Source organism: Anolis carolinensis, chromosome 1, assembly GCF_035594765.1.
Source record: "Anolis carolinensis isolate JA03-04 chromosome 1, rAnoCar3.1.pri, whole genome shotgun sequence".
NCBI lineage: Eukaryota > Metazoa > Chordata > Lepidosauria > Squamata > Dactyloidae > Anolis > Anolis carolinensis.
The window spans coordinates 86,710,481-86,725,213 of record NC_085841.1 but is presented as its reverse complement, the minus strand read 5'-3'; the positions used below and the strand labels follow the sequence as shown (position 1 = coordinate 86,725,213).

Below are 14,733 nucleotides of genomic sequence, written 5' to 3'. Positions count from 1 at the left end.
CAACATGGATACACAGCCCAATCATAACATGTACATTTGTTTCATTAAAAGGAAGAGAAAAGACCTGCTTATTACAAACATACTAGGAGTTGCATTAACCACAGGATCTGATTAAGCAACTGAGAAAATAACCTAATTCAGCTCAAATTGGTTTGGAGGCTACTCAGTTTGATTCAGTTCCAATTTTCAGTTTAGAAATCCAAACCTTCATGTCGCCCATCAACTATCAGTGAGCAATAATAAACCGGCTGTACTCCCCCCCCCCCCAAAATCCCTTACCCCCTTTTCAGAATTAGATGAAAAAGCATGGCATAGGAGCTGCATAGGAGAAGAAGACATCTGCCATTGTTCAGACAAGAGATGAGGTGGGCAAAGCACTATTTGTGCCTCTAAAATGTGCATTTAAAAAAAACAAAAAAACCTTCCCATAACATTTCAATTGTAGAGGGGAAACTAAATTACATTGAGAAAGGCGGTTGTTCTTTTTAGGGGGTTAGAGCTTAACAGATTTCAGAAAAATAGATGCAGGGACTTTTGTGCAAGAGTAGTCTTTTTAGCTTGGAAGTCCCCTCCCCATCCAAAAATATACCAACCCCTTGGTTTTTTAATGGACAGTTGTTAAGAAAAGCTGTGCAGATCTGAGAGGAAAAGAAAATAAACTCTAATTGACCAAAGAAATACTAAGGAAGGAATTTGCAATATAGAAAAAAGACAGCTGAAAAGGTTGGGAAAGAAGGAAAGCTTTCAAACTAAAGCTATAAATATATCAAAAATATCACGAAACTCTATGTATGCCTCTTTTGTTAAAACTAACTTTTGCCAAGCATTTATAGCTGAATGAAATGGTAAAGTATGTTTTTTAATAATAGAGGTCAGCCAAACCTTATGTGTTTTTAAACAGGATGTTTTGCAAGACTCCAATACTACATTATTCTGAGTTCCACAACTGCTTGCAAAATATTTAGCACTCCTATTCTTGGTAGAAAAAAAACCAAGGAATCGTGCTGGACACTAAATCAGTGCTGATATGTTACTTCAACATCTCTCCACATGTTACAGAACTGATCCTAGACAGCCTCTTAAAATCATTAATGATGAGTACCGTCAATCCAACACATTTGCAAGTTTCACTTTTGCAGAATTGATTCATTGCTGATTTGAAAAACATGTTGTCTCTAGAAATCTCTAGGTCCAACACTATGATTCTATGGTCAACTTCCATCATAGAGTTTCCCTAGAGAACCTACAAGGTGCTAGAAAGATTACATCATGGGATTTGTAGGTCTTCCAGCATGATTCTGGCAGAAGCTGACCATAGACTTCTACTCAAAAACAGATTTCTAAAGAGGTATTTATTCAATGTGTAAAGGAAGTGTTTTTATTGACAGCTTCCTCCCCCCCCCCTTTGTTGGGATCCTGTGTCTTTAACAACAGCAAATGTGGAGGGCTAACTATATAAGCTAAAACTGCCAATTGCAAAATTGCACCCTTCTCCTCTTCTCTCCCTGTTCCTATCTTGGTGTTTTTTTTCTTAAAGAGAACTTGGGGACAAATGGGTCAATTTTGGGAGCAATGCTGCCTGGTCCCTCCAAATCCAAATTGCAATTGAGTTATCGGGGTGGATTCAGCATGCTTTCAGTAACGCCTGAATTAATTTGGACACCTCTCAGATCTGTCCAGATGAATTCAATTTTGTCCAGGACTCATCTGATTATACCCCTATGAAGTTCTATGGGATTAAATAAAACCTGTCCTGTAAGAAAAAAAGAGATTTATCTCAGGAAAATGAGAATAAAAACAAAAACAGGTATCATAAACATTTAGTGTTCTTTCGTTCTTTATAAAGCATACAATGTTACTATTTCTATTGCCATTCAAGAATAATATACAAGTGTTCTCTCACTTATCGCGGGGGTTACGCTCCACCCACGAAATCCGCAAAGCAGGGATGCTAGGCTTCTCCTTAGGAAGGAAGTAGAAAGAGGGAGGGAGGGAAGAAAGAGGCAGGGGAACATGGCGCCGCCTCCTTTTCCTCCCACTGCTGTTTGGGCTCTTTCTCCGCCCACACCCGACTGAGACCACCGGCACTATAAATCATAATTTTTTATCTCAGGAATCATAATTTTTTATGATTTATAATATTATTTTAGTGTTTATTTAAAAAACCACAAAACAGCGAGTCCGTGAAATGCGAATTGTGAAGTAGTGAGGGAACACTGTAATGGCTTATTTTTTTTTCATAAAAGCCAAAGGAAAATGAGATGAAATTTAGTACTAAAACCACTAAAGAACAAAATGTGCTTACAGAGAAACAAATATATGCTCCATTTAGATTCAATAGTTTTTAAACTAGTTTAATACAGATCAAAACTCACTTGACACTGTCAGCAGTTAAAAGCAACAATGCTGCCTTTTTAAATTTCATTTGTAACACATATTTTGACATAAAATTGATGTCTGTTCAATTCTCTCCATATGAATTTTTCTTGGAAGCATTTTGGTGTGTTGTGACTCTGCCAAACTATTAGGGTGTGAAGGGGCCTCTCAATTCTTACATGGATTGGCTGCCATCTGGGCTTTTGAAATATGGCAATGTTTGTTATGACAAGAAAATTTAAAGTGCACCTCCTTGGGTGCATACAAACTGTAGAATGAATGGTTCAACAACACTTTATCTGCCATGACTCAGTGTGATAAAATCATAGGAGTCATAATTTTTCTAGGTCTGTAGCCTTCTCTGCCTAAGAGTGCTGGTGCCACACCAACCTTTAGCTCCTAGAATTCCACAGCACAGAGCCAGGGCAGTGAAAGCGGTATCAAACTGAATTAATTCTGCAGTGAAGATACTCCCCTCTTGGCAACCAATGCAACAGAGACTGTGTCCTCCTCCTGAGCAATCATGTCACCCCCATTCTTCCATTTCCCACTACCTGCTCCACAGGAAATTACAAAAGGAACAGTCCTGCAAATACTATACATCCCACCTGGCTGGATCTGCAAGGTGCTTATAATGGGTAAATGATGGGGGAAAGTAAGGGAAAGGCTAATAACCTACCTAACAGGGATCTGGAAATGTGTCCCTGTGTATATGTCATAAGACAGTTGCTTCTCTGTGTCCTTCCCTTGGCTGCCAAGTAAAAACTGAACAGTCCCTCCTACTCCCCCCTCCCAATTTGGTTCCCCCTTCCTGAGGAATTCTTTCTATTTATTGTGTCTGCTATCTAGTGGGGCCCTTGGGAAAAATGAGGAGCCAAACTAAACTTTGGAAGAATATATTCTGCAGGTTCAGCTGCTAATACTGATAACAGAATCATTGCAGCTAGGAGTGGAAAAAAAAATAACACAATTGAGAGCTAGCGTGTTTATTTTCTTTCCATAGGTATTTACACTGCACTGTGAGGCAAGAATGAGTGTGTAGAAAACTAAGTGGGGGCAAAATTAGGACTGGGAGTATATTTTTCTGGAGAACTATTGTATTTCTTCATGCAGTATGTCATCAAAAGATGTGGGGAGTTGCAATGTTTAATTTTTAAAAGCAGGAATGCCCACTGTGTCAATTAGTTCTGGCAGTCTGCCTCCTCTCTCTTTCCCCCATTCATGGGAACAATACACTGTAGAGAGGCATGGAAAACAATCTTCTACAATGTGGCACCCCATTTGAGGAAGACTCTACCTTTGGGGATCTGATTGGAGGTGTTGCCTGTGGCTATGAGAGGTGGCTTAAAGAACTGGGTATGTTTAGCCTGGAGAAGAGAAGGTGAAGAGGTGACATGACAGCTATGTTTAAATATTTGAAAGAATGGCATATGAAAGATGGAGCAAGCTTGTTTTCTGCTGCTCCAGAGACTAGGATACGGAATCTAGAGGAAAAGAGGTTCCACCTAAACGTAGGAAGAACTTCCTGACAGTAAGAGCTGTTCGAGAGTGGAATATGCTGTCTCAGAGTTTGATAGAATCTTTTTTTTGTGGGGGGGGGAGGGGGTTAAAGAGAGCTTTTGGTCGTGTATTCCTGCATGGCAGGGAGTTTGCCTGGATGGCCTTTGAAGTATCTTCCAATTCTATGCTGCATCCCATCACCAAGCTAAAATGTGGCTATGAAGATTTTGGGGCCAAACTGATTTCTTCCAAACATACATAGTTTTAAACTGCTTTAACCCTTTAACTTGTTAAATTGCTTTAAAGGTTTTCCATCATCATTTTACATCATTACATTCTACACCGGAAGCATAACTGCATTGATCATACCGAGGTGTTGCTGTATTTTGTTGCTATTATCCCATCTGCTTCTACTCTGCATTTCATTTCAATTTTTGCCATTTAACAAATGTTACATGTAACAGGGGTTTTTATACATACCATAACTGTAGCTATGTTGTTGGGGAAAGCCTTCGCGAGAATAGAAAAAGAAGCAGTAATCGAAGCAGCAAAACCAATTGCATCCACTGCTCGGACCAAAAAACAGAGTCCTATGAATATGGGCCCATCAGGGGCTTTATCCAACAGCCTAAAAAGAAAATGGATTCAGCTCCCCATTCCTTTATGCAGAAACAATTAGTATAGATGCAAGAACTCTTTCTGTCTGATGTAAGCAGTGCAAATATAAAAGGAGACCCATTTTCAGTCAAGGAGCAGTGTGGTGTAGTAGTTTGAGTGCCAGACTAGGGTAAGAGATCTGCAAGATCAAACTTCCACTTGATTAAAAAACTCTTTAAGTGATTTGATGCTAGTTTCTAGTACAGTAGTGTCTCACTTATCCAAAACTCACTTATCCAACATTCTGGATTATCCAACGTATTTTTGTAGTCAATGTTTTCAATACATCGTGATATTTTGGTGCTAAATTCGTAAATACAGTAATTACTACATAGCATTACTGCGTATTGAACTACTTTTTCTGTCAAATTTGTTGTTAAACATGATTTTTGGTCCGTAATTTGTAAAATCATAACTTAATTTGATGTGTAATAGGCTTTTCCTTAATCCCTCCTTATTATCCAACATATTCGCTTATCCAATGTTCTGCCGGCCCGTTTATGTTGGATAAGTGAGACTCTACTGTATCTACCACCCTAACCTACCTCCCAGGATGTTATGAAAATGAAAACTGCAAGGAAAATCTACCCTGAACCTTTGGTGGAAGAATATGATGTAAATGCAATGATATGTTTTTAAAAAACAGCCACATTCTGCCAAGGAACTGCATATTGATGCACAGAAAAAGATTCAAAGATAAATGAAAACATTTCTTTTCTCTGCCCTCCCCATCTAATTGTAGAGCTCTAAACTGTATCAAAGATGATCTTCTCTTAAGGAGAGCTGCTTGGATTAAATTTCATGGACCCACTCTATAGCAGACCCTTTTCCCAGCTGAAATTATGCAAATGTTCTCCGTGTCCAAAACTGTTTTCTCAGTCAATGTAACTGTGTAATTATCAATCACATTAATCAGAAAGCAATATGTTTTAGCTTCATGTTCATATAGATCACTACTTCTTAAACTGGGAGTCCCGACTTGAAATGGGGTATCCTTGGATCCCAATTTTTTTCTAGATGTCACCTAGGGTTTACTGTGGGCTCAGCAGAAGATGCCTCAGCTGTACTTCACAGAAAGGAAAACCAGCCTGTTTAACAAGCTTTACAAATGATGATTTGTTATCAATAAATGTTTGATTTTTATACCTATATACTTGGGTTCCTGAGTGAGAAGTTTAAGAAGTCTTGATATAGATGATAAAGTCATATTATACTCATTTGTATTCAAGTTATATTCTGCACTGTTTAAGACAGAAATTCGCATGATCCAACTATGATCAAAACAGTGGCAGCGGAGCAGGGAATCTGTTTTGTGTTTCAGTTTGAAATCTTGAAGAACACTCTACAAAATAGATTCAGCACCCTGGAAAGCTCCCTAAAGTTCAAAGTCATAATCCACTCCCATTGATATCAGTACTTACTGTCAACTAATTATTGTTACATCCTGCAAATGCATCATGTTTAGAATGACAGTAATTGTTTTTAAAAATGAAGTTTTACAGGCTGTTCAAATGACAGCTTTCACTTGTGACCCTTGCCTTTATTTTCCAAGCTTCTTTCATCATAGTATCAGAAAAATTACACTGAGAAAGAAAAAAGATGAAGTTTAAAGGTCATTTTGAATAACAACATTAGTCACATTTGGCCTGAAAGCACCCCAGGGTATTCCAGTAGCCTCTAGATATCCCAAACAGAGTAAAAGGTTGGATAACAGTAATTTTAATTCAAAGTCTAATATGCTAAGAACAAACCACACAAAACAATGGAGGCTTTTAAGACACAGTGTATGAAAATTACATATACACACATATATACTTACCCAAAGAGAATTGTCACAATTCCCGAAACAAACATTCCAGTAACAAACATAAACTTTGCTCCAATCTGTACAAGCTGTAATTGTAGAAGACAAGTGTTACACTTCCATAACATTCAGGTCCTTTAAGAGAAGCATTCTACTGAAGACATACTACAGAAGTCCACTGTCTTTCATTCAGTTTACAGGAAAGAAAAAGGGGGACAGGTGAACTAGCTAATCCCCACCTCACCCCACTGGCTTACCTCCAGCTTATTATCATGCCTAAAAATGTTCTAAATGGATAAGTGAATTAACCCAGTTTTACAAAGGCAAGGAAACTGGTGCAGTTAACTCTTTCAACACTCTTTACTATCAATTTGATAGCAATACACCTATCCATATCATAACAGTGATTTACACAACCATCTCAAAGCACTGAAGAATTCATAAAGATGTCTCCAAATTTTGTGACATAGCAACAAAATGGGAGAATGCACTGAAATGCTCAACTGTTTATATTGAGACAAAATTAATCCCACGTCAGTATTGATCAATCTCAATATATTTTAGGGACAAAAAGTTAAGATTACAATTATACTGCTGAAGCTATTTAGAAAAACTAAAAGTCACAGGGTAGTGTTTACCTGGTTACCCCTAGATGTGTTAAGACTCTCCAACTGAATTTATTTATTAAACTTATATGCTGTCTTTCCTTCTTAAACTAGCATTCAACAAATACAATACATAAGCTCATTATCAAAAAGGACAAGCAGTATCCAGACAGATAGGAAAAGTTACATTTGGATTACAGTGCACTCACTCTGTTCCAGTCTTAAAAACAAAAACAAAAAATTCCCAGCTCTATCTCTAACAGCAACCACATTTAAATACCAAAGAACTGTCTGAAGGGAGTCTGTGATACAGATACAATGGAAGCAATTATGGTAGCTACCTTGTAAGGGTGGAAAACATGTTCTGTGAAACGTGGTAAGATATTATGGAGTTTTATCATTACAGTTCTAGAGTCAGACCTTAATGAGGGGAGTAGGCAGGAAGTTAACAAAACTTTAGTTTCACCTTTCTGGGTTATTTAACATTGCTGTATAGATATTCTGGAAAGATACTTACATGCTTTCCCATGATCAAACATGCCAAGAAGTTGAATAAAGCAAAGCATCCAAAAATGAATCCAACTATTGTACTGTTAGCACCTTTCTTTTCTGCCTAAAAAAAAATCATACACAAAAAGGGTCAGAACATGAGAGCCAGCAGGAAATAATGACATAATTTAAAATTTTGGTGTGTGTATATGTCTGCCTTGAAATTCTAATTTAGTTCTCCTTTTATCAAACAACAAACAGTTAAGTCCAAGATCACAAAAACACTGCAGCATATGCTGCTCAACAACAGTCACAAACCATGTTTTGCAGTCCCTACTGGGTATTCTGAATAAACTTGGGGATGTGAGAAAAAGAGAAAAGGAAGTTGCATGATAAGAATTCCATAATCATCTCACATTTCTACCAGGCACCAGAATTGCTCTGTGGAGAAGCACTCAGAAGCAGTATAATCTTCCATTAAAGAGCACATGTTGTGGAGCCTTACAAATACACATGAAAGGAAGGAAAGCCACACATTTCATGACTGTCCTATATAATATTTTATATGCATGAATTACAGAACTCATCTCTACCCTGCTCTCGGTTCACACAGAGGTGCACTTGGTTGGATACTCTCACATGTCAAATGTGAAAATATCAAACAATGGAAAGATATTAGCCTATGAAACTCTGAAACTGATTTAGATCTCCCAGCTCTTTGATCAAACAAAAAGACAATGCATGCCAGGTACTTCATTTTTTGTTTTACATAAAAGATCAGATTCAAGCCTCCTAGGAAATTTTATTCCACAATCTCCTCCTTACATTCTTAAACACATACCAATATATATTCTCCACATTATTTACAATACGTATTTTTCCCTAGTGGAATATTTTTCTGTGGTTGGTTTTCTTTGATGACTTATGTACAATATTTGTGCATTTATTCCCTGTACTATTATGAAAACCATTGGGATTTTTTACCAAAATAAAAGGAGAGAAGAACATGTTGAAATACTTTGAAACACAGGTGTCCTTTGGATTACAAACTTAATATATTTCTGACCACGCTGGCGGAAGCTAATGAGAGTTGGAATCCAACACTACCAAACAGCCTATCTCTATCTCAATGTCCAAACTTGTTAAAAGGTAGGTTAAATTTCAGAGTTACATCACAGATAGTTTGGTTTATCGCTGACACTTTTTTTGTACTTTTCCATGACAAAGCTCTATCACTAGCTTATTTTTTGCAAGTGTTGTAAATGCTATGTACCGTCCGTCAGCTGTACCATTTCACTATGCACTGCACTTATAGTTGCAAAAGAAGCACTGCTGTAGGGCACAACAAAAAAGTGATTTCCCAGCAACAACCTATGATACATATGTTGAGAAACAGATTTCTTCACACCCAAAATACAGTAAATGCAGTTGCAAGGGGGAAATATATTACAGTCATGTACGGTATTTTATTGTTTTATTTTATTTACTTTGTTTTATATCCCACCCTCTCTCCCTCGTGGAGGGACCCAGAGTAAGTAACAATCAGCAACAATTTGATGCCGTTCAAGCATAAGACAAAATCAACTTCAAAAACAAAACATCACATATACAAAAATTAAAATGAGATTACTTGATAAAACAGTATTAAAAATCAACAATATTTAAAACCAGCTCCATCACATTGCCATAATCGAAGTGCATTGCCATTTAACACAGTTCATCAATTGTCTTTCCCAAAGGCTTCCTTCCAGAGAAAGGTTTTTATTTGTTTTCTTGAGGACAACACAGAGGGAGCCATTCTGATGTCCTTAGGGAGGGATGTAGGATTAAGTAATTCTGTAACAGGATTCTTTTTAACTGTTATATATTTATTTACCTCTCTTGGAAAAAATGGTCCCAGGATTGAATAGCAGATCATTGAACAGAAGTTGACAATTGCTGTTGCTATCAAGATAAACATCTGTTCTTTGCTTAGCCGTCTGGATTCATCAAAGGCAACTTGTGGTCTGTCATTATCTTAGGAAGTGAAAAAAAAACTCTTATAAGAAGCTAAGCATCTTTCAGTATCAAAAGCAACTAACATTATTACTAATATAAATTTGCTAAGTGGCAAAGAAATATAGAAACAGATAAAAAAATGTTAACTGCTGTAGCCATGTCCCTGGTCTACCCACAAACTAGGACTAAGCACTTTGGCTTTTTGTTGTCATTCATTGCTATGAAATCAACCTGAATTATGGCAACCTTATGAATGGGAGACATCCAAGTCATCCTATCATCAGCAGTCCTCCTTGTGTCTTGCAAACTCCGAGCAGCCTGGTTTCCGAGTTTATTTTTTCCATACAGCCTTCTACCTAACCAGGCATTATTGTCTCTACTAGCGAGACACATCCTCTTGTTTTATGGTCAAAATATGACATCCTCGGTTTAGTAATCCTGGCTTCTGCAGAGGGTTGAAACTTGATTTGCTATAGGCAGCATCTATTTTTGCTTTTAGCAGTTTATAGCACCATATTCCAAATTAGTTGATTATCTTCCCCTCAGTTTTCACAACCATATGTAGTAATGGGAAATATGTCACAGATAATTCAAATTTTGGTATTTAACAATGTATCTTGACACTTCGGTACCTTGTCTAGTTCCTTCATAATTACCTTTCCAAATCCTAATCTGATTTCTTGATGACAGTCTCTATTCCAATTAATGAATAAGCCAATTAATGAATAAGTATTGCAAATGTTGAGCTTTGGATTTACAGTTCATATATGATTATTTACATTGACTCTACAAAGATAAGAAATTGTAAAGCATGCATATGTAATCATATACTGATTTGATTAAGAAATTGTTTGGCAGCTCAATTCAATTAGGAAGATGCTGATATGGATCTGCACTCTTGAATCCTGCTGGCTTTTGGAATTCAACTACAGTAGAGTCTCACTTATCCAACATAAATGGGCCGGCAGAATGTTGGATAAGCGAATATGTTGGATAATAAGGAGGGATTAAGGAAAAGCCTATTAAACATCAAATAAGGTTATGATTTTACAAATTAAGCACCAAAACATCATGTTATACAACAAATTTGACAGAAAAAGTAGTTCAATACGCAGTAATGCTATGTAGTAATTACTTTATTTATGAATTTAGCATCAAAATATCATGATGTATTGAAAACATTGACTACAAAAATGCGTTGGATAATCCAGAACGTTGGATAAGCGAGTGTTGGATAAGTGAGACTCTACTGTATATGGAGATTTCTTTGAAAGCACTAAGCATTGAACAGCTTCCTGACTGAGGACTGCTGCTAAGAATGACTGTTTTAAAACTAAACAGGAAGAATGAATGCAATTTTATCATTTTTAGTAGCTTTTCCATTCATAAGCCCTAATTTTCAAGCAGGCAACTAGATCCACCACATCTGGATCCTAATATTTTAGGGCTAAAACGGGAGACCAGAGAGTGGGTCATTGCAACAGAAGGGTGCTGGAACAGCTAATCTTGGAAACATCCAGAAGGGCAACCTGGGTAAATGAGATCCTAAAGGTAACAAGATCCTTAATAAAATAAAACAGCAACCTAGGAAGGGGAAAATCATGTTTCAGTGACTAAGCAGGTGGCAAAAGTTGCCCAGCAGTTGTAGATATTCCCACTAGAATTTGTATTTCATGTATAACATACATGACACATGTGTGGCATTTTCAGACCATTCTTTGCTACTGAGCATTGCTAAAGCAGGGGGAATTCCCTAAGCTCATCCACACATTCCACCTCCTGAATGCAAATTCCTTTGAAACACAACTACAAGACCTGGCATTCCTTAGCAGTCTTCCATCCACAGTTCTAACCACGGTTGAGCCTGCATAGCTTGTCTCCATGTGCCTTCAAGTTGACTCATCACAACCCTAAAGTATAACAAGGTTTTTTAGGCAAGGTTTGTTCACATGGCCTTTCTCTGAGGCTGAGCGTGAATGACTGGCCCAGGACCAGTGGGTTTCTATGGTGATGTGGGGATTTGAAGACTGGCAACAAAAGTCATAGTCCAACAAGAAAACTATGACCAGGCCACACTGGCTCAATTCAAAACTCACTTGCTTTCTAAGACAGCAAAGAAATGACAGTTTGCAACCACTCCCATTCCACAAATAATTTCTTTAGCTTTGTTACTCAGGTGAAGCATAATCCGTGGCATAAAGGGGCAGGTCCTTGAATTCTCTCTGTATGTGCGTGCAGGACTTATGGCGGCCCCATGAATGTCTTCTGTTCTCTTAGGCAAGGAAGACTCAAAAGTGGTTTGGCCAGTTACTTCTTCTGAAATATAGCCACCAGCACTTGGGAGTAAAGCCCAGTGAGCAATTCCTTGACTCAGCCTGCCAGCTTTACAGGATCACAGATAAAGGTTACAGTGAGTGGGGAAAGGAAGTTATTCTGAATTGTGATTAATTTGCATGGAGTCGGTTTTGACACACAGTTGACCCTATGAATAAAAGGGATGCCAGAGATTTCCTGACTCTTTAGATTGTAAACCTGAGAGGGCAGGGAAAATGCTTTGTTGTGCATCTCCTTGTCAAGTGTGACTTACAGTGACAGCACAATATATGTGTGTGTGTTGCTTATATAGTGTGTGCTTATATGTGTGTGTGTATATATAATGATAACTTTATGATGTCAAAGGTTTTCATGGCTGGAATCACTGGGTTGCTGTGAGTTTTCCAGGCTGTATGGCCATGTTCCAGAAGCATTCTCCCCTGATATTTTGCCCACATCAATGCAGGCATCCTCAGAGGTTGCCTCACAAAACTCATAGCAATCCATTTGTAATTTTTTTTATATCCCGCCACATCTCCTAAAAGGGACTCGGGGCTCTTACAAGGTTACAACAGTGCCAACAGAACATATACAATATACAAAAAACAAAATTAGACCTCATCAATAAGAATAAACATAAAAACATAAGATAACAACATACAGAGAATTAAGATAGGACTATTCAATGTATAAAGACTCTTGGTGAACCAGTACCCACGAGGATCTGTAAATGCTAGATAAACGTAGTTTCTGGTTGTTTGAGAGCTACTATTCAAAGTAGGCCTAATACTACACCCCATAGTACCCCACACCATAAACTCACTTGATATTCAAATTGAAATAAAATACTTAAAAGTAAATTAAGACAAACTTCATGTATTACAGTTTTACTGTATTATAAAAACAGCTTTGTGTAGCATGCAGTTCTAATAATGTTTTGGCTGGAGCGTTGAGTTGCAGGAAACTGAGGCCCCTTCCACACAGCTGGATACAATCCCACATTGTCTGCTTTGAACTGGAATATAAGGCAGTATCGCCTCTGACAACCCAGTTCAAAGTAGATAATGTGGGATTTTCTGCCTTGATATTCTGGGTTATATGGCTGTGTGGAAGGGCCCAGAGCTTCTACAAACTTTGGACCTCCAGGTGTTCTGGACTGGCTGTTAGGAATTGTGGGAGTTGAAGTCCAGAACACCTGGAGGGTCAAAGTTTGCCCATGCCGGATCTACTGTATAGATAGGTTTAAGCCTGCTGCACCTGGGAGTAAACTCCAATGAGCTCATCACTTGACATACATATGTAAATATTTAGACATACATACAGGCTGAGCATCCCTTATGGGGAATTCTGAACTACTCCAAAATAACCTGTGTGGCGTAGTGGGGTAAAGCCTTGTGACTTGAAGGTTGGGTTGCTGACCTGAAGGCTGCCAGGTTCGAATCCCACCCGGGGAGAGTGCGGATGAGCTCCATCTTTCAGCTCCAGCTCCATGCGGGGACATGAGAGAAGCCTCCCACAAGGAATGGTAAAAACATTAAAACATCCAGGCATCCCCTGGCAACGTCCTCACAGACGGCCAATTCTCTCACACCAGAAGCGACTTGCAGTTTCTCAAGTTGCTCCTGACACGGAAAAAAAAAAAGCGACACCTTTGCTTTTTGGTCACAATTATTTTTTCTAAAAATATATATTATGTATGCAATTATTACAGTAGAGTCTTACTTATCCAACATAAACGGGCCGGCAGAATGTTGGATAAGTGAATATGTTGGATAATAAGGAGGCATTAAGGAAAAGCCTATTAAACATCAAATTAGGTTATGATTTTACAAATGAAGTACCAAAACATCGTGTTAGACAACAAATTTGGCAGAAAAAGTAGTTCAATACGCAGTAATGCTATGTAGTAATTACTGTATTTATGAATTTAGCACCAAAATATCACGATGTATTGAAAGCATTGACTACAAAAATGTGTTGGATAATCCAGAACGTTGGATAAGCGAGACTCTACTGTACCTCCAGGCGATGTGTCCAAGGTCGAAGCATCAGCGAGCTCCGTGTTGGGCCCCACCGCCAAGGTTATGTAATACGCGAACTTTTGGAAACCCCAAACTCTTCTGGTCCCAAGCGTTTCGACCCAGGGATACCCATCCCATACAGACAGAGTGACCGAGAGAGATACAATAGGGGGCGAAAGGCAGCCAAACCCAAACGGAGCGCCTCTCCGACTTAACCCACCTGGGGGGAACTCGCGGGGCTCCATCGTGGCCGCTTCGTGGCTGCCCATGGCAGGGCGGAGGGGCTTCGGAGGCGGCTTCCCCTCCTTCCTTCCTTCCTTCCTTCCTTCCTTCCTTCCTTCCTTCCTTCCTTCCTTCCTTCCTTCCTCTCCCTCGACCCGAGGTATCCCCGGCCGTTCAGCCCGAAGGAGCGCGCCTCCCGCCGAGTCTCCTGGGCATGTTTCCGACTCCCGGCAAAAGCAGCCTCCCTCTCGGCGCCGGAGGCTTTGCCCTTTTGCCTGCAGCTCCGGTCGGAAGTTGCCTCACTCCCTCGCGGACCCCCCCCCCCCCCCTTTCAGGTTTAAAGCTACAAGGCGTCGCCTCCGGTAGGAGGAGGAACCACGAGTACTCTCTGTCTATGGGTAACTGGCGCCAGGTGTGTGTGTACGTCTCATAAGGCATGGACAGACTTCGGCCCTCCCTCCAGGGGTTTTGGACTTCAACTCCCACAATTCCTAACAGCCGGAGAGTAAAGACAAAGATCCACCCAGAGGAAAAGTGTTCTTACTATATACATCAAGGGAACCACTAACCGCACAGAGAAGCTAAGGAAGAAACACAATCTACAACAGACCCAGGGTTGTAGCCAAGGGGAGGAGGTTAGGAGTTCAACCCCCCCCCCCCCGAATTTTTTCAGGGGGTTACTCATTAACTTTAACTGATTAACCAATTCCCCAGGAGTGTCCACTGAAGTTTATCTGTCTTGGGTGTC

General features: G+C 39.2%; 1 protein-coding gene across 1 annotated transcript in view; it reads right to left on the bottom strand.

The window, feature by feature from the left end:
* slc18b1 (solute carrier family 18 member B1) overlaps positions 1-14,312 on the bottom strand; it is a 44,261-nt gene extending 29,949 nt beyond the window's left edge. The window contains exons 1-5 of the mRNA XM_062978524.1: positions 13,984-14,312; positions 9,308-9,447; positions 7,460-7,555; positions 6,353-6,426; positions 4,357-4,504 (exon numbers count right to left, since the gene is read on the bottom strand). Coding sequence (XP_062834594.1) covers positions 4,357-4,504; positions 6,353-6,426; positions 7,460-7,555; positions 9,308-9,447; positions 13,984-14,032 — 507 coding nt within the window. The 5' untranslated portion in view covers positions 14,033-14,312. The remainder of the gene's footprint in view (positions 1-4,356; positions 4,505-6,352; positions 6,427-7,459; positions 7,556-9,307; positions 9,448-13,983) is intronic.
* Between the last annotated feature and the right edge of the window lie 421 nt (positions 14,313-14,733).